A 27750-nucleotide genomic window follows, 5' to 3' on the forward strand; every position below is an offset into this window, starting at 1 on the left:
TAATAACAATATAAAAATAAATAATAGTATAAATAATAATATTACAAAATGAAATATTTTTCGAGAAAAACACATTTGAAGTGTTTGTTATCCGTTATACAAAAATATTCATACTTACAATCAATCGAACATTACGAAAAATAAAATATTATAAGATAATAACAATATAAAAATAAATAATAGTATAAATAATAATATTACAAAATGAAGTATTTTTCGAGAAAAACACATTTGAAGTTTTTGTTACAAAAACTGTTTGTTGTACAAAAATATTCATACTTACTATCAATCGAGCAGTACGAAAAATAAAATATTATAAGATAATAACAATATAAAAATAAATAATAGTATAAATATTATAAATAGTATAATAATATTACAAAATGAAATATTTTTCGAGAAAAACACATTTGAAGTGTTTGTTGTCCGTTGTACAAAAATATTTGTACTTACGTTGCGAGCAGTACACCGTTTCCTTCAAACATCTACAACATTGCCAATTTTACGAGTTCAAACAAATCATTTTACATCGACATTTTCCAAAGCACACACTCTGAGAAAATGTAAAAGAAAAAATTGATTTTCTTAAGCCGGATTAGCAGAATACCCAGACAAAACAAATGATAAGTTGATTACTTTTTAATAGTTTCTATCCAGTGACATCATACGGACGAGTTCGAAAGAAAAGGAAAGCGACGAATTATTGTATACGGTTCCGGTCACTCGTTATGGTCCGCGGACCAGTCGCCAGCGCAAGGGGTTAACTACGCTAACGACGTTGTACAACGCACGCACGTCAAAGGGGCTGCAGTCTTATCACATACACTGTATGTCTTATTTCCCTCTCGCTCGTAAATTCAACGCGACAACCCTCGATGCTCGCCGTTTACGGCTCATCTTTTTCTCAAGATTGCCTCGGCCATCGTTTCTCCAATCCTCCGTTTGAAGTGTCGTAACGAACGACGCGAATAAAATTGAATTGATTCACGCGGAGCGTGATGGTCGAAATGTTGACCACTTGTAACTTGGTTGGATTATAGTCTCTAATTTTCGTATAACTAAAATTTACATATGTTTTATTTTGTGATTTTAATTTTTATAATTTTCGTTAGACAGTGTATTTTCAGAGATTTAAATAATTTTTCGCAAAATGTACAAATGAAAGCTCGTGTACTCCATTGCACTATAAAGTTTCCATTTTTTTTTCTTTTTTGTTTTTAACGTCTCTGATTATAATTTTTTAATTTTTGTAATTAAAATTTATATATCTTTCATTTGTAGTTATAATTTTTATAACGTTAGACATTTTATTACTCTATTTCTCCATTTGTTCCGTTTTTAACATCTAGGTAATTAGATTTTTAACATCTGATGGAAATTTTCGGTAAATTTCCACTGTTCCAATCATTTTTCGTATTAGTCTTCAAGTAAGTCGTTCTGTTTGAAGAAAAAAAAAAAATATATATATATATATAATACACGCCTCTAATGAACGGCTGCGTATGATACAACACACTGTTCTCAGGAATCGTGCATTATTTTGAGGATTATCCGACATACGTACGTTTCCTCCTCCGCGAGGCTCGACAACTTTTGCCCCGGTCCGATTTTCACGGAGTCTCGTCTCAGATATTCCCCTCATTATCATATTACCTCGTTACCTCGTTGCACGTCCGCCACTCGGCCTCGAGTGGCCGACTCGCGAATTTCGACCGAAGATCAAACCCCTTAAGCCTCGCTAGCTCGTCCCCTGTCGGAATCAGGATTTGTCACGCTTCGTCCTTCGCTCGGTTTAATCGTCTCCCTTGGTCCAAAGGTCAGGCTGATGAGATACGAACAGCGTGTCATTCTTAATAATAACAGACAACCCGGAGAAGTATTCGAACATCTTTCTGAAATTCCCTCCATTGACAATGTTTGCAGTAGATACTCAACTCCTCTTGCGCTGGAACGACGTGTCACGCACGTCGAGAATTTTTTGTCCAAAATTCTCCTTCTTCACATTTTCTCAGTTTCAATTCTATTGAAACGTAACCAAGGCAAAGGAAATCATGAGTTTATTGCTTGTTAATAATTTTCTATCCAGTGATATACGTACCGACGAGGTTCAAAAGAGAAAGAAAGCGACGAGTTTATTGTGTACGGTTTGGGTCACTCGTTATGGTCCGCAGTCAGTAGCCAGCGCGAGTTAACCTCATTTTTTGTTCCAAAATTTGTAATATTTTCTCAGTTTTAAGCATATTTATAAGTAAAACAAAATAGGCAAAAACAAATAACAAATTTATTACTTCTCAGTAATTTTCTATCCAGTGATATCGTACCGACGAGGTTCAAAAGAGAAAGAAAGCGACGAGTTATCGTGTACGATTTTGGTCACTCGTTATGGTCCGCAATCGGTTGCCAGCGCAAGTGGTTGAAAGTTAATGTAAACTGACTAATGATTTTGTTTAGTTCAATACAAACAAACTAACGTAATTGTGTAAAGAAAGACAAAGCGAATAATAAATTTATTACTTCTCGATAATTTTAATTCAGCGATATACGTACCGACGAGGTTCAAAAGAGAAAGAAAGCGACGAGTTATCGTGTACGATTTTGGTCACTCGTTATGGTCCGCAATCGGTTGCCAGCGCAAGTGGTTGAAAGTTAATGTAAACTGACTAATGATTTTGTTTAGTTCAATACAAACAAACTAACGTAATTGTGTAAAGAAAGACAAAGCGAATAATAAATTTATTACTTCTCGATAATTTTAATTCAGCGATATACGTACCGACGAGGTTCAAAAGAGAAAGAAACCGTCGAGTTATCATCGTGTACGGTTTGAGTCACTCGTTTATGGTCGGCGCAAGGGGGGTTAAAATCTATATGTAGAAAAATGAAAATGAGGTGGACAGGAAAAAATTTGCGGCACAAGCGTCTGGTTAATATATTTTATCAGAAATCGCTCGTGTATCGAAAAATATACTGCTACAAACGTATAAAATTCCCATGAGAAATTCTAAATTGGTCGTGTTGACCATTTCGGTAGTTAACCTCTTAGAAAGGTATCTTTTCCGCGAACACGCAGCTCTGAGAAAACGAGAGAACCACGACTGTGACGATACAGTTCACAAATGAAAATCACTGTGACGTTCAGCAGCTAAGAAATTAAAACGTAAACGTTTTGGCAAAAATGGCAAGTGTCGCCAATTTTGGCCACTTTGTTGCAACTCTCGTTTTCTTCTCCAGTTTTGTTCGAGGAACACCTCACTTACTTTTTATTTATATATATATATGTGTATATAAAAAATGCGCAGAACACCAAAAACCAAAATTAGAAGAAGCACAATGGAAATTTACCGCGGAGGACACTTCATAGTCTCGAAGTGTCGACGTATTTCTTCCTCCAGCGGAACCAGTTTGTCTCGCCGAAAGTAAAAGGAAACGGGAACGAAACGAAACGAAACGAAACGAAACGAAACGAAACGAAACGCGATACAATGTCATTGCGCGATACCACAGCGCTCGATATAGGATTATATAGGATTAACGAGCTAATTTAGGAATTGGCTGTTATATTTCGGCCGACGCCTGCACTCCACGCTCGCGCGTCACGTGTGTTTTACTACACATTCATTAAACGGGCATCGAGGATGAAATGTGGGACGTTGTTTCGCTCGAACGCGAGAAATTATTAAGAGTTTCCTCCCTCTCTCTTTCTCTCTCTCTCTCTCTCTCTCTCTCTCTCTCTCTCTTTTTCTCCCTTCCCCTCTGCGAAAGCGTCGGAATTTGCAAAGAGGTGGCGGCCTCCTCGAGGGGGGTTCGTTGACCGCTGGCAGGTTTTCCGATTCCATCGGTGATGGTCGGTCGGATATACGCGGCTTCGATGATTCCCTCTTAATCTGCCAGCAACCCAGCGACACGAGGGGATCGGAACTGAAACGTTATACACGTAGTAATGTTAGCAACTAGCATTACACGGTGTTACGTTGCCACGGCGAAATCGGACGCGCTCCTCTGCCTTGGGGCTGCGTATCGCGTGCATAGCTACCGCGCGTTTCAAAGTACGAATACTCTCTCTCTCTCTCTTGCAAAGAAATACGCAATGAAAAGCCAGCTTTCCCGGCGGGATGCTTGAAACGAGAGTAAGAAGTTTATTGGGTTGGGCCAGAAATTAGTCACGGTAGTTTCTTTTTTCTGTCAGGATAGATTCGCACGTGCGTACGTAACTAATTTCATTTCAAACTGCATGAATTCATCGGCTGACTTTGATCGTCTGTCGTTTGAATTGTTGTTCGAGCGTGCCTTCTTCTTGAAAAAGAAAAGTTCAAAAGTGAGGAGATCAAGGAAAAAACGTGTTTGTATCGTTTCGAAGAGGATGCTGCACAAGCTTATAAAAAATATATCTGGCGTTTTGAATGATAACTGGCATTCTTGTCGAAATTAATATCAATTTCGACATTTGGACAGAAACCCAATTATTATAAATCTATTTATTTTTATTGTCATTTGAATGATAACGATAATATGTATGTGGAATATTTTTACACGTTCTAGTGTTAATAGATATTTTCATTTATTTGTTTATATTAATATTTTTGACAAACCAAACTTAAATAAATAAATATATATATATATATGAATATATCATAATATAATATATAAATTATTATATAATATTATATTATTTTAATATATTAATAATTATTATTTATTATTAATATTATTAATATTAATATATATAATTATTATATAATTATATATTATATTATTATTAATATATAAATAATAAATCATAATATAATACATATAAATATCTAAATATATATAACACCCATCCAAACTGTTAAGTTAGGATACTCGTGTAATAGAACGATTTTTATAATTTTTTTCTTTCAGAAAACTATTAAGAATAAAAAAAAATATTTCGTGGGTATAAAAATACATTCATAAATGAAAAATTTTTTTGTTCAACCATTTTCACAATCGGTGTCTAAATTATACGCAATTATCGCTGTTCTCTTCGACGATGTAACCATTGTTGATATGCAGTGTACCATTTATTACAATTATCAGAACCTAGAAATTAGAAAAAAATTCCCTTAAAGTTAGACATACGAGTTCGTGCTGGATTTATACGTGTTTCCAACAAAAATTGTTAAAAATTGTTAGACGATTTCGGAAATTAGGTATTTATATATTAGGTAAAAGTGAATTAGGTATTTACGAAAGTATTTATATATTATTAGGTATATTAGGCAAAATTTCTATTCTTGGTAGGTAAGTTGAGACTTTAAGAAGACTACTGCACTCATCACTGACCTTCGACGCGCCTCTCTTATTTCGTTACTTGAATTCGACTAAAAAACCATCGCAGTTTTTCGAAATATTGCACGTTCAATTCACATAAAAACGATGTCGATTCTTGTTCGACCTGTTATATAAGAGAATGACGTGTGCCCTCTTGTAAAATTGGACAAATTTCACGAATTTATTTCGATTCCCTCGACACGACAGATGCTTGAAATCTGAATTTCTAACTTTCTTTCTTTTACATTCTGTAATTAGATCAGCACGCCATAAGCGGGTCCGGCAGCGACAACAGAGACCTGCATTACGGATTCATCGAACGGCCAAGATCGTCCTGTGAAATACCTCGAGTGCCTGGAAGCAAGTAAGGGGACATTTATCCTTCTTCACCGTGTCGATCGCCACGGATACCAATTTCGATTAGCTGGCTCGGGGGGGGGGGGGGGGGGGGGGGGGTGGAAGGGTAAAAGACAGCTCTGAAATTTCGTAAATCTCCCGGAATATCCTCTGTCGATGGTATATTCGATCGGGTCTATCGGTTGCACGCTGCTGTATGCATTATTTATGCGTCGTGGATATTGTCACAGAGTCCCATTGTATTCGCAGGCGCATTATATCGCACATACTAATGCGCTCGTGCACGGAGTTTATATAATTTTGAACACCGTCCTCTCTCTCTCTCTCTCTCTCTCTCTCTCTCTCTCTTTTTCTTTCTCTCTGTCCTCAGCGCGGCCTCAAAATTTTATTATTATTTTTTGTTTTATCGTGTATTATTTTATATTTTTTATTTTTTATTTTATATTCTATATTTTATAGTTTATAGTTTATATTTTATATTTTTTATTTTATATTTTATATTTTAGAGTTTATATTTTATATTTTTTATTTTATATTTTATATTTTAGAGTTTATATTTTATATTTTTTATTTTATATTTTATATTTTAGTGTTTATATTTTATATTTTTTATTTTATATTTTATATTTTAGAGTTTATATTTTATATTTTATATTTTTTATTTTATATTTTATATTTTTTATGTTATATTTTATATTTTAGAGTTTATATTTTATATTTTAGAGTTTATAGTTTATATTTTATATTTTAGAGTTTACAGTTTATATTTTATAGTTTATATTTTATAGTTTATATTTTATATTTTATAGCTTATAGTTTATATTTTATATTTTATAGCTTATAGCTTATAGTTTATATTTTATATTTTTTATTTTTTATTTTATATTTTATATTTTATCGTTTATAGTTTATATTTTACAGTTTATATTTTATAGTTTATAGTTATATTTTATATTTTATATTTTAAGGCTTTAATTTATCTACGAGAATTACCCGGATTATTGGCAAAATTTGTTTTTTCTTTTCAAACAATAAACAAGATTAAGAGGTTGTAGATTCTCGCGTTGCAAAATTTTTTAGTTAATCACGGACGTTCCGAGAATCGGACGCAAGTCCAGTTTCCATAGATTCTCCAGGACGTGGCGCGAGCGCATCGATTTCTGATTGGATCACGTTGTTTGTTCTGCAGCATAGATCCGAGCTCTCAGCCACCGGGTCAGCAAATTCCCATAGGCAACACACGATCGCTACCCGACCTGGTGCATTTCCCGTCGGACCAAGAGGATCACTCGAGCAGTACGCCATTCAGCAACGTAAGTTCGTCCAATTACGTCTCCTCCTCGTCACACATCTTTTTAAATCTGGCAGGATTTAAACCGACTCGCGAGTCACTCTTCTATCACGGTCGTATCTTCATTTCCCTACCTCTTTCATTTTGTTCGTTCGTTTCTCTTTAATTTTGTTGGTTACAAAGAGGAGAACTCCTGTCTTTTGGTCCTTTCAAGGTCTTTCGAAGATCTTCAACCCTTGACCTTTCGAGTTGCAACATCGAGAATTTACACTCGTAGATTTGATTTGAAGGAAATCCTCTTGGAACACGAGGCTTGAAAAAAAGTTCTCACTTTTGACGCTTTACCGACCGCTCGCGGTTGAACTTGTTACGGAATAAAAAACCGGCTTGTTTTCGGTGAACATTTCTTACAACTTTTAAATCAATATTCGCTCGCTGTATCGTTCTTCTTCTTTTTTTAAATTATTGTTATGGTAATGAAATTTAATAACATTTTGAATTTTCATAATGTTAGTGCTACGTAATATCCAGTTTATTATTTTTAAACAATTACTTATGAAATACGTTGAATTTATGAAACATGATGTGATCGTGTTAAATATAATGAGTAGGTTTTTAGTAAATTCTTAACATTTCTTCAGAGAGTGATCTCGCTCGAAACAGTCACCTGAATTTTACATTGTCTTTGGAGTTTTTTTTTATTTTTACCACTAGTCACTATGTTTACGAGTTTAAATTTCCTGAAAATTGACACTCTTTCTTGACCAGAGGCTAACTGGCGGTCCTTGCTCCTACTTTCCTAATCGCTAGCGCTACCCCCTCCACTGCACCAATCTCCCCACTACATTGGAACTTCGATGCAGTAGAGGGGATAGCGCTAGCGATCAGAAGAGTAGGGGCGGACCGCCAGGGCAGCCGTCTCTGTTCTCTGACCTCTATCAAACCTGGATGTTGATACATCAAATAAATATTAAATCAAATTGATATTAAATAAATATCATCTTTAATGATAGATCAGATTAATGTTCATCTTCAAAATGCCAAATGGCGATAAACCAAGAGAGCTGACTAATACGTTTCTAGTCGTTAAAGTGTTAGTTTCTCGAACTGAAGATTGATAAATTACAGTTGTAAATAAATTGTTATTGTTTCCAAAGCTTTATATCTGACACGATGCAACATGTTGCAGTAATTAACTGATTGTGTGTTCACTGATAACGAAGAACACTCGACCGAATACTCGTTAGGCAAGTGAAACTTTTCTGACGCGAAACACAGGAGTTCTCTCTCGAACAACGACAACAAAACGAGGACCCGAAAGCTTCGTTCAAATCTGGCGATTCTTGAGCGAAGCTTGAGAAATTAAATGTACAGGTGGTGTGCCCGGTGATTTGAGATTCGCAATATATCATCAGTTTCGTGAAAAAAAAAAAAAAGAACATGATAATCGCGATCATTCGTCCCGAGCCCGTTTTTGTTTATTCATTTATTTTTATTTATTTATTTTTTTCTTTCCACTCTTGCATCTCCAGACTTCTCTACAGACCGTGTATCGTATCGTATCGTATCGTATGATCGTCGCGTTACGTTCAACTTAGCGCGCAAGAAACACCTTAGGTTAGCATCCACCTTCGAAGCCTTCAGGAGGAACCTGCGTTTTGAAATGTTTCGCACTGCTGGTGTATTCCAGAGTCGTCAAACGAGCAGTCCCACAAACCTGTCGCCAACCAGCTTGCCCCAAGCTGGGAGGTTGTCCTTCCCGCAGGATCAGACCGGCGCCCAAGTAAATATCCTTTGCGATCCCTGTGTACGGTACACAGTATCGGTTTCTTAGAGAATGTTGCTGCACCCGCCGACCACGTGGTCGACCACGATTGCGTCTTTCTCCGGGCTACCGTCGACTCTCGTTCGAGAAATTCGGATCTTATCGTATCATATTACGCAACAGAGGATTCGCGATCTGCCTCTATGAGTCTTTGCGATCTGAAGCGGAAAGACGCGGTCCGCTCGACTACGCGTAGGATTAGAAATCGGCGTTACCGAGTCCAAGCATCGTTCTGCGAACTATTACAAACGAAAGAATGGTTTGGAAATTGTACTGATGGATTGTGTCATAAATAATTTTTCCGGTCTGAATTAAATTCAAGTTTGAAGCTATTAGCAGTGAATAAGTGTCTCTCAGTCTTTTGTTGCAGCAGTGGCAACGTACAGATTGGAAAGAAAAGTTTGTCCACGGAGTATCATAGATGAAGTCTACATATTCGATTTCATCGAAACGCACAAGGTCTGAATTTCAAGGTCAAATCTTTCTTCTCGTCACGAAGGTAAAACTTTCCCAAGGAACCGTAGGTTACAATAGTTCTCTCGCAAATGGTAAGAGAGTTTCGTGCGTACTAACAGCGACTTTATGTTTTATGTAATTTTCTTATTAGATTTCACCAACATCTGATTTATCACAGTTGTAGCATCAAATGTGAGCCTGAAATAATCAAATGACAAAAAAAAAAAAAAACTAACTGTTCAATGTAAACGTTACATCCACGTCATCCAAAATCATAAAGTCGCTGTTAGAACGCACGTCTCTGTAGTGTTAAATGATTAAAAAACTTTTCTATCATTTTTCAAGAGAACTATTAGAACTATTTTTGCCTTCGTGATGAGTACAATGCAAAAGAAGAAAAATTGACCTTGAAATTCAAATTTATATCTAAGACGCCTTGTTTGGAGTTTTTCCCAATTTGTCACGCTGGATTCATGTCATCTTGATCTTAACAGATAACAATAAACTTGTTTCACCGAAAGCAAGTATCAAATTGTTTGCGACTCAGTTAGTTAGCCGAGTGATCGCGAGTTACATAGCAGAAGAGATGCCTGGCCTCTGTAAAACGCTGGCTAGTGAAAAACAGAACGCAACGGCCTGGTACCAGCGTAGTTGTAATGCATGGGAAAGAGATGTTCCGTGCTTCTCTGTGCTTCGATAACCACCACTGTGTTACGAGTACGACAACGTCACCGAGCTTCCGGGAAGTAAACGGTCCCAGTGTTATCGCTTCGAGCGCGAAAATGAACGAAATCGAAGATCGAACCGTTGTGAATCGTTGTGAAACATACTTAGCTCGGCCGTTTTGCCTCGAATCAAGTAATTGCTCGATAAAGTGCCATTATTGTTTCTCCGATGGAGCAGTCTCGGGCACGGTTTGTCAATCGTTGTTTAAACTAGTCCCGTAGCTTGGCTGAACATCGATTTTATCTGTGCATCGTGTTTGTGAAACGTTAATGCACCGATAAACTTCAATTTTCGTTCGCGAGATCCACAGTGTTCGATACACGCGAGAAAACGACGAAAGAGAGATAATAAGTTTTCCGTGAATGGAGACTTTTGTCATTTGTCGCGTTTGTAAGTGAGTCTCTTTTATATTTTTTTGTGAAAATGGTAATTTCATGCTTCACTGATCCTGACTCTGACAGACTTGTCTCTGAAAGTTCTTGTACAAATGTTAAGGGATAATTCTTCAAGTATTCCGGAATTTTGTCATGTTCTTACCCCTTTGAAGAATGTCGAAGCGTGTGAACCTTCGAGGGTGAACGTGGTAACAACAATTTGGGCTATTTTTTCATTTTCAACAAAATTTGACTTTAATGTAAAATTCAGTGTATTCGAAAGTAGCGTAGAACAAAAACCACGATGGTATTTCTTTTGAAAAAAAAACTGATTGATTTCTGATTGAAGTTGATAAAAATGATATAGAAATGATTTAAAAAAAATTTACTAAGATTTCTCAAGGTAATTTTAAAGGTGTTGTTGTGCCAAGCTCACCTTGTAAAAACAAAAACTAAGAAAAAAAACAAATCTTATCCGCGCGACAAGTGTTTGAAAAAGAAATTGCGTCAATTTTATACATTTAATTTCACGCTTCAATTTTAACAATAAACTGATATTCTATTTTTATAAAAGTTATACATAACGTTGTGTTATTAATATTTCAATACGATACAAGATGTTTCAGATCTTACACACCTGCGACACAGATGTTCAAAAAAAAAAAAAAAACATCAATTTTTACACTTAATTTCACATTTCAATTCAAACTGATATATATATTTGATAAAATAATCGCAGGCAATATTGCGTTACTAATGTATCTCACAGTTCAAAATTTCTCCGAATGTTCCAATCGAACACTTGTGCGCTCGACGAAGTTGAAAAAAACCTATTTCCATCTCTTTTCCCCGGTGCATCGGTAGTAGAGCGAAGGATTTTCCTCGCGGTCGTCGCAGATCACACGGTAGACGTTTGCTTTACCGACCGAGCTACGAGCAGTGAAGTTAGATGCATGCTCCCGTTTTCGTCGAAAGTTCGATCAGCGCCGATCAGTGCGAAACGATCGATCTTTGTTCCCCCACTCCTCTTCGGGATCGTCGTTCCCCGCGAAAGAACCGGCGTCAGCCCCCTGTACGCTTAGCCCGGCCACCTTTAATTTCATTCACTTTTTATTTCGCCTTTGTTGTAGTGTTCGTTTGTGTTTGTTATTTTTGCAGAACCATTTATCAGTGCCTGTTAACTCTAGGTTCCTTCACACGTGTAAGGTTAGTGAGACATTAATTTTTTTTTTTTTTTGTTTTGTTTTGTACCTGCGCGATTCTTTCTTCCCCCCTCCCCCTCTTCCCAGTTTCTTTCTTTTTCTATCGAGTGTCGTTGTTTCGCTTGCCGATATGGTATTCGCAGCTTGTGGAGAGCACGCGCGTGAAAAGAGACCGCGAGATTGGTGAACATGGTGCGAAATGGGGCGAAGAACAGTCGGCGGAATTTTCAAGAATCCGCGTTGATGGAAAATGTTCGTCGTCCAGTTTCCGAACTTGGTTTCTTAAGGGGGCAGGATAGTTTGACGGGCTTAAAAACGACGAATACTTTGGAGGGCTAGTAAAAAAAAAAGTACATATTTGATTGTCATGAGCTTTTGTAGTTTATTCTATACACATTATGAACTATAAAAAACAAAGAGGACTCTTATTCAACTTTTTACGTAACTTTTTTTCTACATTGCCTAACGGTGTGCATGATTCCAGCCAAACAGGATTAGCTGCGACAAAAAGGCAGGAAAAGTTCAAAAGTAAACGATGTTCTCTAGGGACTGACGATCCAACATTTTCATTTTTGTGAAAATTATGAAAATAGCAGCTATTTGCTTTTGATGTATCGAATTTGTGCCAAAAATTTCTACATTCTTTTGTTTATATTTTTCGAAATTGTTAAAAATTAAAAAATGTTCGATCGTCAATCCCTAGTAAATGTTGCACTAAAGATACGCACCGAGTTTCACGGCAATCGGTTGGTTAGATTCCGAGATATCTTGCACACCGTTTCTAAAAACCTAGTTTCGAGAGAAACGCGTTTAAAGTTTCAGAACGTCACTTTTCACATGTATCCTTTACTTACTTTTTTTACTTAGATATCGCGACTCACAGTTCTTGCAATTCACAACTAAAATTGAATCCAAGTCCCCTGATATTCGATTCGCCAAAAGTGATATTTGAATCACACGATTTACACTTTGTAATACTGCTTAAAGTTGCAAACAGTGATACAAATTCAATTATTCTGTATCCACGGAATTTATTATCATATACCAAAATAAGTCGTTCTAAAGGCCAGGACCTTTTGTATCTTATTTCCAAGACTTCAGACTGTTATTTAAAACAAAACCGAAAAAAAAAATCGATTTTTGTGAAAACTTCAAACTCTCCTGACCCCTTAACTCCTTGCGCGGACCATAACGAGTGACCGAATACCGTATACAGTAACTCGTCGCTTTCTTCTTCTTTTAAACTCGTCATCCGTACGACATCACTGGATAGAAATGATTAAGAAGCAATAAATCATTTGCTTTGCCCGGGTTACATTTGATTATACTTGAAATGTTGCAATTTGGGACGAAAAAATTCTCGACGTGGCGCGTCATTCCAGCGCAAGAAGTTAACTGCGGTTGACGGCAGGAGGGGAGGGAGGATTATCTCGTGGTGACGCGATAGTGAGAAGTTCCATATCTGCAAGGACCGGGAGAACTTCGCCTTCGGATAAACGAATCCGATATCTTTGTGAATCTTGTTTGCATTCGCGTGGGCTTCGGCGGGAGAGGGGAGTGGTAAAAAGGGAAGTTTTATCGGCCGAGTCGTTCAACCGGATAGACGCTTAATTGTCCGCTTAAGGAGAAAAAAGCTCGGCCGTCGCGGATGAACAACGTTCGCCTAATAAAACTCGTTGGCTTGTAATTAAAGCGAGAATTGAAGGAAACGTTTCTCTTTTTTTTTTCTTTTTCGTGTAAATACAGTGCGCGAACCTTCGGTACTCCGACGTTCCATTGTTTATTTATTTGTTTATTTATTTTATAGCGCGAAAAAAACGCGTTAGGGAGAGAAAAAGAAAAAAGAAGAGAACTAAAAACGAAACGAATTGCGTGCAAACGCAATTCAGCAATGATGAAAAATGTAACTGTGAAGCGAACAATATTAATGCGCTCCGCGCATTTTATGTTTAGTAACCCAAGAGCCGGTATATCGATTCTACGATTTTTGTCCTATCTTGACACTTTGAATATCTCTTTGAACATTCGAGATATATATATCTTTTCTTATTCGCGTCTTGTTTTTATAAAACGTTTCTATCGGGGAAGCAGCGTGTACAGGGCGTTTCATTTGAAACGTCCTAACCTAAACAATTCCGTTACAGAAAAGACGTTTCAAGTAAAACTTACTTTGCTACGAGAGAGACATTCTTCGATGGTCACAAAGCTTGTCTAGTGCTTTCGAGAGTTTTTCTTTTACGTGTGTGTTTCTCGTTTTTATTTGAAATTTATTTTTTCCTGTAACAGTTTGGTAGATAAATTGCGTTTCAAGTGAAACACTCTGCACGTTTCACCGAGACTTTTACACATTCTATGTTCTAAATGTAGATAAACTGCGATCGAAAACAGTTCGTTTCGGTTATTCTCGATCGACTAAACATTTTTCATCATCGTCGAAAACCTCGTCGGAGGTATTTTCACCGTATGCGCGAAAAGAAGCGAGTAAATCGCGTTCCTCGATAATTTCGAACGGTCGGGAGAGATCGATCGCGCGTGCCTCGCGTTAGCCGCGGCTGCTAAACCATTCGGACTAGACTTGGCTGGCCTAAAGGATAAAAAGACCGCCGACCGATCGTTAATAGCGATGCCTGTGAAACAGGGTGTGGCGCTAGAAAACAGCACAAGTACTTCGCAACAGGATCTTCAGAGCTACTCGCAGCAACCGGTGCCTCAGCCACCAACGGCGACGTCCCACTACATTTATCAGCAACCGCACAGTCCTGTGCCACCGCAAAGCCCAGTCAGTATATCACGTTGTTGTTTCTCCAGTATTCGCCATCGTTTCTCCTTTCCTCCTGGCTCTTCGCGATTTACGTTCCACGAGAAGAGGAGGATTCCCTCCACTCTGTGCAGCCTTTGTGCAACTGTTAGGGAATCGTCGAACAATATTTTTCTGGTAGTTTTGAAATTTTTCAAAGCGTCGTTTCGAACGATGACGAAATGATTCGAGAGAATATTGATACTTCTAAATTTTTCATTGTTGGCTTCGTTAATACAATGGTGAATGAATGAATATCATTTATAATATTTGTATGAATATATAAAATAATATTCATATAAATATATAAAATATTCAAGCAAATATATAAAATAATATTCAAATAAATATGTAAAATAATATTCAAATAAATATGTAAAATAATATTTATGTAAGTATATAAAATAATATTCAAACAAATATATAAAATAATATTCATATAAATATATAAAATAATATTCATATAAATATGTAAAATAATATTCATATAAATATGTAAAATAATATTCAAATAAATATGTAAAATAATATTCAAATAAATATGTAAAATAATATTCAAATAAATATGTAAAATAATATTCATATAAATATATAGAATAATATTCATATAAATATATAAAATAATATTCAAATAAATATATAAAATAATATTCATATAAATATGTAAAATAATATTTATATAAATATATAGAATAATATTCATATAAATACATAAAGTAATATTCAAATAAATATAGAAAATAATATTCATATAAATATACAAAATAATATTCATATAAATATACAAAATAATATTCATATAAATATACAAAATAATATTCATATGAGTATATAAAATAGTTTTGTTTATACGCATAATATGTTTGCGCGGATATTATTGCGACTAATATCGTACTAAAGCACTGCAAATAAAGAAAAATTGTGAATCAGTGACGATTTTTTGTTTTCATTTTCATAACATCTTCGTTCGATCCTTTTTCTTTTAATTCATCGCATGGTTTCCTTTGTGGGACTCGCGGACGCGGAAACAACGCAAATCTTTAATTTTTTTTTACTGTATCGTCAAGAAAGCAAGTGAAAATCGAAGAAACGCGTTCCAGCACCGCGTAAGACAAATCCATTAAACATCGGTCGTGAACATCAACTTGTCAATTCAACAGATTCACGTTGCCGTCTTGGGCGCTGGCCACGTAATATCAGCGTGGTATTCAAACGCGTTAATAGAGCGTAGAGGAAAGGAGAGCACGAAAAAGAGAAAAAGGAGAACCGATCGATACCAACGCTCTCTCCAACGTTTTCTCTGTTCGCAGAAGTCGTCGCAGCAACCGCAGCTCAACTCCTTAGGCTCGTACAGGTCGTCGCAGCAGGTGAACAGGCCATCGCCGCAGTCGTCGCCCGGGTTGACGATCCAAGTAAGTGTAGCTATGCGTGTATTTCGCCAGACGAATGTACAGGGTGTCCATAAGGTCTCTTTACCATTTCAAGAATTTATTACAGAGGAAAGTGAAAAGACAGATAATTGGAAATTATTAGAAAACGAGACGTATATATTTATATAATGGTGTCCACATAGAGGTGTATTAAATGAGGCAAAAAAAAAAAAAACGATATTATCATATATAAAATATATAATAAAATATAAAATATATATAAAATATATATTTAGTATATTGTCGTATATAAAATATATATTTAGTATATTGTCGCATATAAAATATATTTTTAGTATATTGTCGCATATAAAATATATTTTTAGTATATTGTCGCATATAAAATATATATTTAGTATATTGTCGCATATAAAATATATATTTAGTATATTGTCGCATATAAAATATATATTTAGTATATTGTCGTATATAAAATATATATTTAGTATATTGTCGTATATAAAATATATATTTAGTATATTGTCGCATATAAAATATATTTTTAGTATATTGTCGCATATAAAATATATTTTTAGTATATTGTCGCATATAAAATATATATTTAGTATATTGTCGCATATAAAATATATATTTAGTATATTGTCGCATATAAAATATATATTTAGTATATTGTCGTATATAAAATATATATTTAGTATATTGTCGTATATAAAATATATATTTAGTATATTGTCGCATATAAAATATATTTTTAGTATATTGTCGTATATAAAATATATATTTAGTATATTGTCGTATATAAAATATATATTTAATATATTATCGTATATAAAATATATATTTAATATATTATCGTATGATAAAATATTTAGTATATTAGTATATTATATATAAAATATATATTTAGTATATTATCATATATAAAATATATATTTAGTATATTATCATATATAAAATATTTATTTAATATATTACCATATATAGAATATATATTTATATTATGCCTCATTTTGTAATAATTTCCACTTATCTGTCTTTTCGTTTGCTCTCGTATAAATCATAAATTAAATCACAAATTTCTCAAATTGCAAAGAGACTTCGTGTACAGCCATATCCAGCGATATTGCCCACATCCGAATAACCGAAAATTAATTTGGTGGACACGCAGGGCAGCCCGTTGAGTTACAGCAATAATCCGTCGGCGCCCCCTAGTCCCACGGGGCATCCAGGCCCGCCGAACTTGACGGAGAACATCGACCAGAACAGCTACTTCCTGAACCAGGCGCAGGCAGCCGCGCTCCAGCAGGACTTCGAGCAGTTCACGATGGTTAGTAAGACACGGTTCAGTCGGTCCCCGTTGGCAACGATCTTCGCCTTCACGATCGCCTCCATCGACGAGAATCCTCGAGAACGGTGAAAGCGAGCGGTTTTTCGATTTTCGACCGGGTTCGAAGCTCGATGGATCCCCGATGAGTCTCACCCTCACCACCGTGCTGGTTTTCGTAACGTAACTCGTAAACGACGCTGATTTCTCGTGAGCTTCTCGTGTTCCTTCGTGTTTCTTCAGCGCGAGTTCAGGAGCTTCGTACGCTTCACGGTTCCGACGTTTGGCGCACTGCTTCCGGCGATTGTGAATATTGAAGGACACTCGGATTGTTCGATTTTTCATCGAGCCGTGATCAGTGATTCACGACGCGGCGTGATCAGTTAGTGGGAGAGAACGATTTGTAATCCGGGCTCGTCTGTACAGGGCGGTCCGTTTAAGCGAGGTCGCTTAATAAATATCTTCTCGAATCGCGACGATACGAGAAATATTTGTTTTCCTCTAAACTCACGCGAGGAGCCGTGGATAACTGGTAAGAATTTTTTTTTTTTTTTTTTCGTACTACCATTTTTGGTATATTTTTTGATTGCATCGTGCAGCTTTGGACGTCGATGCCCAAAAGAAATTGAAGTATCGCAGTAAACTTGTCTTTGTCGAGATTATGTAGACCTTGGCCAACACGCGACAATCGACAGCCTGATAACAAATGTAAACAAACATGTTTCTTATTTGTTACATCATCAGTGATAATCTCTTTTAGCAACTTGAAATCCCGATCAGTGTATCGCCGCAATTCGAAAAGATATTTAAGTGTCTCACTTTAATGGACCACCTTGTATGTGTTATATGTAACAAAAATATACAATATATATATATATTATTTATTATATATTATTGTATGTAATATAACAGTACTTATATTGTTATGTATCTGATATGCAGGGTGATCCACGTAACTTGCACACTTGAAATAACTTTTAAATTACACGTCTAATGAAAAATTGTTTAACACAAAAGTACAATAATTTGTTCATATTATGTTGATGTGTGGCAGGCAAATGGTCCTAATACTCTATACAATTTTCCTCGAGACAAATTATTGTCAAAAATATCTTCCTAACCATTAGGTTTGCCAATATGGCTTAACCACTTGCGCTGGCAACTGGTTCGCGGACCATAACGAGTGACCAAATCGTATACAATAATTTGTCGCTTTCTAATTTCACTGGACAGAGATTAGCAAGAAGTAATAAATTTATCATTTGTTTTGCCTGAGTTACATATACTTAAGATATATTATAAAATATATTACATATACTTAAAATATATTACAATATTATTAAATATACTCAAAACTGAGAAAATGTTGCAATTTGGGGCAAAATGTTCTCGACATGTGGCACAAGAGGTTAATACTTGGAACTTAATATTCTTTCGATTAATTGACCTTGGAAATTTCAACCTAACCCCTCAACACCCCTCAGAAATTGATACGCCATTTATTTTGCCTCCCTTGCGACCACACAGCTTTCGTATTAAACAATTTTCCATTGCGTAATTGAAAAAATTAGTTCAGGCGTGCAAGTTACACGAACCACCCTGTGGTTTTTGAACAGAAATTGAACAGAGCTCGTCTCGTTCTCCGTCCAGAAATATTGCTCGTCACATTGTTCGCATCGCTTCTTCGCTTTCCTCGCCACATTTCCATACGTGGCTGCGCTCTTTCGGTATATACGCATAGAAAAGTTTCGCGCGGCGCAGTCGTCGGTGATCACAGGGAATCACACGCGCAGCTTTGGATCCCCGGCTACACAACGCAGACCGCGCTAATGACGATGATGAGAAATCGCGTTTTTTAATCGGATGGTACTTGTCTGTTTGTGCATACGGAAGGTGGTGGTAAGTACGCGAGCAGAGTATCGTCGTTTCGTTTGATTCCGTAAGATCTCGCGAATGGCTAACGATCTCCGACGTTCCTCTACGTAGAAACGAATCATCCACGAACTCGGCTTATCGTGCATGATAACGCTCTCTCGTCTCTTTGTTCGTCCGAAACGACATGAATTATTCCGCGCGCGCCTCCTTCGTCACTCTCGCGTTTGGCGCGAGCCTCGTTTTCGTCGAGCATTCTCCGTCGATCGAAAATGGTTGGAAATTATGCGAGCTGTCGAGTCCGCTGTCGCGTGCATCGTTAAACTGAAGTCCCCCGCGTATCGAGATTATAACGCGTATATAATAGCGATTACGTTAGTCTCTCTGTTACGAGTGAGGTCTCGCTTCGAACTCTTCGTCGAATTGGAACTTTCCCGCGGTTTTCCCGAGATCTACCGCGTGTTAGTACGTCGTACCTCGTGTCGACAGCTTCCGCTTGGTTTTCTGCATGCGTCTGTAACTTCCGTTCGCCGCTACGATTTCTCCAGTCATCCGATTTCGGACACGCGCCGATTTCTGCGATCGTGAGAGAGACGCCACACCATCATCACCGCGTTCTCACGTGGCCGGGTTGTTGCCAGAGAGCCAGCCGATGGATTTAACCGCTTGCGCTGGCTACCGATTGCGGACCGTAACGAGTGACCGAATCGTATACAATAATGTCGCTTTCTTCTTGAACTCGTCGGTACGATATCACTGGATAGAAATGATTGACAAGTAATAAATTTATCGCTCGTTTTCGCCTGTTTTGTTTTATTTGAGGGGGGGAGGGGCGGGACAGTTTGACGAGGCCTAAAAATGACGAATACTTTGGTCGGCTAGTAGAAAAAAAGAAGTACTTTTGTGGTTTATTCTAACACATTATGAACTATAAAAAACAAAGTGGGCTCTTATTCAACTTTTTACATAACTTTTTTTTCTACATTGCCTATCGGTTTGCATGATTCCAGCCAAACAGGATTAGCTGCAACAAAAAGGCAAGAAAAGTTCAAAAGTAAACAGTGTTCTCTAGGGACTGACGATCCAACATTTTCATTTTTGTGAAAATTATGAAAATAGCAGCTATTTGCTTTTGATGTATCGAGTCTGTGCCAAAAATTTCTACGTTCTTTTGTTTATATTTTTCGAAATTGTTAAAAATTAAAAAATGTTCGATCGTCAATCCCTAGTAAATGTTGCACTAAAGATACGCACCGAGTTTCACGGTAATCGGTTCGTTAGATTCCGAGATATCTTTCACACCGTTTCTAAAAACCTAGTTTCGAGAGAAATGCGTTTAAAGTTTCCGAACGTCATTTTTCACATGTATCCTTTACTTACTTTTTTTACTTAGATATCGCGGCTCACAGTTCTTGCAATTCACAACTAAAATTGAATCCAAGTCTCCTGATATTCGATTCGCCAAAAATGATATTTGAATCACACGATTTACACTTTGTAATACTGCTTAAAGTTGCAAACAGTGATACAAATTCAATTATTCTGTATCCACGGATTTATTATCATGTACCAAAATAAGTCGTTTTAAAGGCCAGGACCTTTTGTATCTTATTTCCAAGACTTCAGACTGTTATTTAAAACAAAACCGACAAAAAATCGATTTTTGTGAAAACTTCAAACTGTCCTGACCGCTTAACTCCTTGCGCGGACCATAACGAGTGACCGAATACCGTATACAGTAACTGGTCGCTTTCTTTTTCTTTTAAACTCGTCATCCGTACGACATCACTGGATAGAAACGATTAAGAAGCAATAAATCATTTGCTTTGCCCGGGTTACATTTGATTATACTTGAAATGTTGCAATTTGGGACGAAAAATTCTCGACGTGGCGCGTCATTCCAGCGCAAGAGGTTAAGATTGTTACGTGAAATAACAATCGCAAGGTAGAATCACTTCCTCTTGCTCTTTGCAAGGGGAGAAAAAAAATAAAATAAAAAGAAAATTACAGTCAAGTGGGCGGGAAATGGTCGGCTCGCGAGATATTTTAAACGAGTGTCTTTACCCGAGACCGAGTAAGAGATGCTTTTTCCAATTGCACGAACAAAAGCGCCGCGGAAGCTTGAAACAATTGCGCGGATCACCTTTCACGAGGTTGTTCCAATGAGAGAACGTCTCCTTTTCACATGTGCTCTCACAATCTTAATTCTTGTAAAGAGCAGAGCCTGAGCCCGTTGACGTTCGAGCATTAAATATTTGAAACTCGTTCTAATTTCGTAGAGGCGTAATGAACTTGGACTCATTTCAAAGCTCGGGGCCCTCTACTTTTAAAACGCGTCGTTCATTTTATTTCGAAACGCTTTTTTTTTTTTCCTCTCGAAAACGCTTGTCGTAAAAGCGAATATTGAAAAAAATTTGTCCTTAAACGTGCCGTCTTAAAGGATTTTTGTTTCGTCGTCCAGTTCATCGAACTTTGAATATCGAATCTAACGAAGAAAAAAAAAATGTTACGAGTTCTTGAATGTTGGTCGCGTGAGCGAAAAGTTCGATAAAACGTCGAGATCGTCAAGCCTTCGCGGAGTAATTATACAAAGAGGAAAACTTCAGTCGTCGAATCGACTATAAATTCAGCCATGAAAAAGATTCTCTACTTTCGAGATTATTCACCCAGTCGCTGCACGATCTATGTAAAAACATTTACACAGAGTGAAACGAACCGTGTATTTTGCAAACAAAGGCTCCGAGTTTTCAAATGACATCAGGTTTGTTGCCGCACGAAACGACAAAGGTCGCAACTATTGTATAAATATTTTCGAGTATCAGCGAGTCTGTTGGGATTCTTACGAAACGTAAAATCGTCGAATCGTCAGACACTTCAGAGGCTTTAGAAACGAATCTCGATGAACCCGGCCCCGCCGATCTTTGCAGTCTCAAAGCGTTAATTCTTCACAAAGAAGAAAAAAAAAAAAAAAAGAAACAACAACAGAAAATACTCCCCCTTTTTTTTCAAACTTTCTCGAATAATTTTGCGAGTACAAATTTGAAATGTTAAGCGTTGATGTTTATCTGTTGCCCGCATCCGTCAGGATTGGCCGAAATTCGCGCAGCAGCTCATGGAACTTGGTTGCACCTGGAGCACGCAGATAGAGGTGAAACAACGCCTTTGACAAACTATATGAACTCGATCCTTTCTTTTTTATTTTTTCATCATCTTCTTCTTCTTCTTCAAAAAAAAAAAAAAAAAAAAAAAAAACCCCCTCGACACGACGAGCCTCCACCCTCTTCTCGCAACTCTCGCGCTCTTACGTGCCGTGTCGTCTGCTCTCCTACTTTTGTCATTTCTCCTTTCCCCTCTTCCCTATCTTTTTCAACCAGCCGAACGATCGATCGACTTTGTTCGCGATCGCGATTGCAAGGAACCAACGTTTCCAGTGGCGGTCGCGACGTTCAACGACACGATCGCGATCGTCAGCGCGATAATTGACAAAGGAACGCACCACGTGACACCGCGACTTAATAAGAAGTGGTTAATAAGAGTGTCTCTTATACCGAGTCGTTGTTGAACGCCGCGATATAATAACACCTGGAGTTTCACGAAACGAACTGTGGCTGCTGGTGGCATAACCGCGGTTACAGAGGTTGTAAACGATGGATGATAAGACACGCGCGCGGACGCTTGCATCGCCGAACGGCGGCGTTTCCGGTAACAGGATGGTACTTCACCGCCGCAGTAAAGCGAGTGTCGCATCCGATCAGTAAGAGTTCGATGAAACGGAAGTCGAACGTATGAGACGTGAAGAGAAAGAAAGAAAGAAAGAAAGAAAGAGAGAGAGAGAGAGAGAGAAAAAGAAAATAAAACGCAGTTTTTCCTCTCTCGCGAATGATTGCGGACGGATTCGTCGGAATTTTCATCGCGAGAGCGTGATTGAAAGCTGATAAAGTCGTTAAAAGAGCAGAGACGAAGCAAATCAGCGAAATAAAAGCGCTTATCGATCCGATCCGATCCGATCCGATCCGATCCGATCCGCCTTTCTGTTTCTCCGTTTCTTTTCTCTTGCTTTTCCACCCCTGTCCCGTTTCGCCACGTCACGACCGCACCCTGTTCTCTCCTTCGCTTCGCCCTCGCATGAGATCATCACTCCTCACGAGCTGACCGATCCGTTATAATTAAACGAGCGGATCTCGAGACGTTTCACGGCGATCATCAGCTCCTCCGTCAGCTTCTTCCGTCCATCCAGCTTCCGTGTCCTCTCTCTTCTTGCCGATCTTTCTGTTTGGTCAGAGGCTGTTTCTTTGAAACAGCGTCGCGTCGATGACGCGCATCCCACTCCCCGTCGCCGAACATCACCGGAGGCTCACACGTTTTCATTTCTCCTCTCTTCTTTTTCTCGCTTCAGATGGACACGCCCGTGCCGACCAACATGATTGGAACGTATATCGGTTCGCCGAATCACACCACGAATTACACGCAGGTGAGCGAATTACAAAACGTTGGCCGATAATCAATTCTTTTTTTCTTTTTTTTTTCTTCATTGGGAATGAAGTTTTTTCGTTTCGTCGGCCACGAACTTCGAGAATTCGTTCAAATCATAATTGACGATGCTCGACGTACCGAGTGGTGGTATTTAATGGTAAAAGAGTAGGACTCGGAGAATGTGCAGACGGGGTGCAATCCGGTTTTGGGAATTCATTTGCAGAACGACGCGATGAACGTCGGCGGTGAGCTGGGCAACGCGGATGCCGGATATTTCAGCACGAGTCCCCAAGTGCCGTATCAGCCTACGACAACAACCACCACCAGCAACAACACCACCACCACCCAGCAACTCACACCTCAAACGCCCAACACACCAACGATCATCCTCACTGGTGCGTGAAAATTTTTACTTGCTTTTTAGTAAAAAATTGCGTTACTTTGTATATATTTTATATTATTTTATATATATTATATATTTTATATTTTATGTATATTATATATTATATATTTTATATTTTATGTATATTATATATTATATATATTATATTATAATATATTATATAATATTATATTATATTTCATATTATTTTATATATATTATATATTTTATATTTTATATATATTATATTATAATATATATTATAATATATTATATAATATTATATTATATTTCATATTATTTTATATATATTATATATTTTATATTTTATATTATTTTATATATATTATATATTTTATATTATTTTATATATATTATATATTATATATTTTATATACATGCATATAAAACTAGATGATAAAACATAGCCAATGAACGGATGGCAAAAAACGTAGGGTAAGTTGGAAGTAATGGCCCACTTTTCTTTTTAAAGAATTATTACATCTTAAATATAATCGATATCGAAGAAAATTGTGTACATTTGCGAAAATTGGTGACAGACGAAAAATTTTGTAAATCATAGAGATCGTTTATGAAGCAAAAGAAACGACTGATATTCAATCGCATCGTTATGAAAAGATGCTCTTTAGTACAGTGTTTAGTAAAATGACACGACTGAACATCTCGTTATTAAAATGTAATCATAACTTCTAAGCACTGTATCAACACACTGTGTTCGGAAAACAGTCATTACTTTTCAGTAAAATCTCGTTATTAAAACGCAGCCATAACCTCTAAACACTGCATTCGGAAAAAGTCATTACTTTTTTCGTGAAATGTTTAGTAAAATCTCGTTATTAAAATGCAAACCATAACCTTTGAACATTGTGTCAACATAGTGTATTCGGGAAAAGTCATCACTCTTTAGTAAAATCTCATTATTAAAACGCAGCCATAACCTCTAAACACTGTATTCAGAAAAAGTTATTACTTTTTTAGTAAAATCTCGTTATCAAAATGCAAACCATAACCTTTAAACACTGTGTCAACATAGTGTATTCGGGAAAAGTCATCACTCTTTAGTAAAATCTCGTTATTAAAACGCAGCCATAACCTCTAAACGCTGTATTCAGAAAAAGTTATTACTTTTTTAGTAAAATCTCGTTATTAAAATGCAAACCATAACCTTTAAACACTGCGTCAACATAGTGTATTCGGGAAAAGTCATCACTCTTTAGTAAAATCTCGTTATTAAAACGCAGCCATAACCTCTAAACACTGTATTCAGAAAAAGTTATTACTTTTTTAGTAAAATCTCGTTATCAAAATGCAAACCATAACCTTTAAACACTGTGTCAACATAGTGTATTCGGGAAAAGTCATCATTCTTTAGTAAAATCTCATTATTAAAACGCAGCCATAACCTCTAAACACTGTATTCAGAAAAAGTTATTACTTTTTTAGTAAAATCTCGTTATCAAAATGCAAACCATAACCTTTAAACACTGTGTCAACATAGTGTATTCGGGAAAAGTCATCATTCTTTAGTAAAATCTCATTATTAAAACGCAGCCATAACCTCTAAACACTGTATTCAGAAAAAGTTATTACTTTTTTAGTAAAATCTCGTTATTAAAATGCAAACCATAACCTCTAAACACTGTATTCGGAAAAAGTCATTACTTTTTTAGTAAAATGTTTAGTAAAATCTCGTTATTAAAACGCAGCCATAACCTCTAAACCCTGTATCGACGCGCTGTATCCCGAAAAAGTCGTTATTTTGGCTCTTTTTAATTGCAATTGTTAAAATGTTAAATTTACAATTTAAAGAATAAACAAAAAATGTTTGAGACTATTCCAGCATTTGTAAGTTACCTTATGTTTCAAATAAAAACGAACAGGTGGAGACGACGTATCACTTAAAAAAAAAAAGAAAAAGAAAAAGAAAAAGCTGAAAATTGGTCTTTGATAACGTACACAATGAGATCGAGCCATCTCACCCGGACTCTTACCCTTACACGCAACGAAATAGAAGAACGTTTCTTCTCCCATAGCCATTGGTATCCAGTAATAGAAAGTAAGATCCATCGAGATAGATTGGTCGAACGTTTATTGAAACATAATTTCTCTCCCGCAGACTTTTCCGGGGCGGACGACCTCACGAATCCAGAGTTCGTGAAAGACCTCGGCACGGCGATGATGGGCGACTTCGACCCTGATCTCTTCCCGTCGGACGACGCATTGAGACAGGGCCTCGACCCCATCGATATGGATGGTCTGCAAATGCTCACCGACCCGACCATGGTTATATCCGATCCCAGCGCCGAAGCCCATTTTAGGCGGGATCGACTCTAAGGCGAGACACTTTACAACTCATTTTCGATTATGCGCTGACTATATTACGTAGGGAATATACAAAATTCTTATCTTTGTCCTGGTGTCGCGAATTTGATTCTTGGGACACTTTGACAAATGGGACAACGACGAGTCTTGTTGCTCGCGGCCGTCGACCACACACGTTTCCAACGTTGAAGCCGTTGTTTTTTCTTTTTTTTTTTCTTCTTCTTCTTCCTTTTCTTCTACGAACGCAGCAATCAAGCCAACCACTGTCATCTTCGTTGTCGAGAGAAGAAGAAAAAAAAAGAAAAAGAAAGAAAAAGGAAAGAACGTAAATACGTCGTAGCTCGACGAAAGATCGATGCGTTTATTCGTTCTCCGCTCGGAAACGCTACGATCCAGGACGGATAAACCAACGAGAAACCAGAATCACCGCGAAATGGCGCGCGCGCGCGCACGAGCGCAATCGGCCAGAAAAAGCGTGTGCTCGCGTTGGAATCGACCGAGGCCGACACTGGTGTCCCGTTTCGTGATAAATCGTTAATTGAAAATTAAGTAATACAAATCTTTATTAACCCTTTTTTTATTTTATACTACTTTGTACATTGTATCATGTATGATCTCTAAGAAGCACAAAAACAAAATGTCTACTGATTTATACATGCTTTTGTCATATACGATCCTAGCGAGGTAAAAGAAAAAAAAAAGAAAAAAAGAAAAAAAGGAAAAAAAAGAACAAAAAAAGAAAAGAAGCGAGGAAAGATACTGCTGTCTAGATGAAAATTAACGTTTAGCGGAGGTGATATAATGGAGAGAGAAGAAACAAAAAGAAAGAGGAAAAAAAAAATAGAGAAATATGGGTTGGTTATGCTCCTCGCCGAGAGGAGTACTTCGAATATGCTAGGGGAAATGAAGCTCCGAAGCGTATTTATGTGAAACGAAGCATAAAGGCATAGACACGAGAGAGGAGGGAGACACACACACACACACACACACACACCCTCAGTGATACCTTCGTCGAAAGCGATCACGAGCATTCGAAACACTTCTACTTCTTTGTCCTTTTTTTCCTTCGTCGTTGCGCACTTTTTCTCTCTCTCTCTCTCTCTCTCTCTCTCTCGATCCATAATGATACATTTCGCGTACATTCTACGGTTCCCCTTATCCAAAACCGGTTGCCTGCCGATCGGTGGTCGTCGAATCGAAAGTTCGTAACATAACCGGGAAGACGATCCCGATTTATTTTCCACTTTGCACGTTCCGAGTCCGAACGCAGCGTGTTCAATTCGATTCCGCCATTGTTTTCGTCGTTTCGTCGCTTCGCGCCCGCGTTAGAACCACGTTGGACAAGGAGAAACGCGCGAGCAAATTGCACGTATACATATATATAAATATATATGTATATATATATATACACAAAAGTGTTTCGTAACTTGTGGGACCCACTTCGGGAGTTGATTGTACCCTAAAAATAATGAAAACAAGTCATATAAATATATGTCCTATCTGTCTTCGTTTATGAGATATAATGAATTTTCTGTTTTAATTACTTTTACAACAGATACTGATGAAAATGACCACCTTGCATTTGAAGACAAGCCTGCACGCGTCTTGTCATTCATCTGGTTACTCTCTCTATCGTTCCTGGTGT

The 27750-nt window shown here is 37.1% G+C and overlaps 1 protein-coding gene across 4 annotated transcripts in view; it reads left to right on the forward strand.

Annotated features, from left to right (window-relative positions):
- The window catches only part of LOC122530974 (CREB-regulated transcription coactivator 1-like), a 30674-nt gene extending 3752 nt beyond the window's left edge, over nt 1-26922 (forward strand). The window contains exons 2-11 of one of the 4 annotated variants that reach the window (XM_043658423.1): nt 5551-5656; nt 6839-6962; nt 8631-8723; nt 14162-14302; nt 15631-15732; nt 16880-17038; nt 21993-22055; nt 23304-23378; nt 23604-23775; nt 25900-26922. In XM_043658423.1, coding sequence (XP_043514358.1) covers nt 5551-5656; nt 6839-6962; nt 8631-8723; nt 14162-14302; nt 15631-15732; nt 16880-17038; nt 21993-22055; nt 23304-23378; nt 23604-23775; nt 25900-26117 — 1253 coding nt within the window. In that variant the 3' untranslated portion in view covers nt 26118-26922. Of the gene's footprint in view, nt 1-5550; nt 5657-6838; nt 6963-8630; nt 8724-11479; nt 11528-14161; nt 14303-15630; nt 15733-16879; nt 17039-21992; nt 22056-23303; nt 23379-23603; nt 23776-25899 lie in introns of all 4 variants that reach the window. The other 3 variants (XM_043658424.1, XM_043658425.1, XM_043658427.1) reach the window with 3 other exon arrangements.
- Nucleotides 26923-27750: the final 828 nt, after the last annotated feature.

The sequence above is a fragment of the Frieseomelitta varia genome, unplaced genomic scaffold (assembly GCF_011392965.1).
Source record: "Frieseomelitta varia isolate USP_RPSP 00005682 unplaced genomic scaffold, Fvar_1.2 scaffold_370, whole genome shotgun sequence".
NCBI lineage: Eukaryota > Metazoa > Arthropoda > Insecta > Hymenoptera > Apidae > Frieseomelitta > Frieseomelitta varia.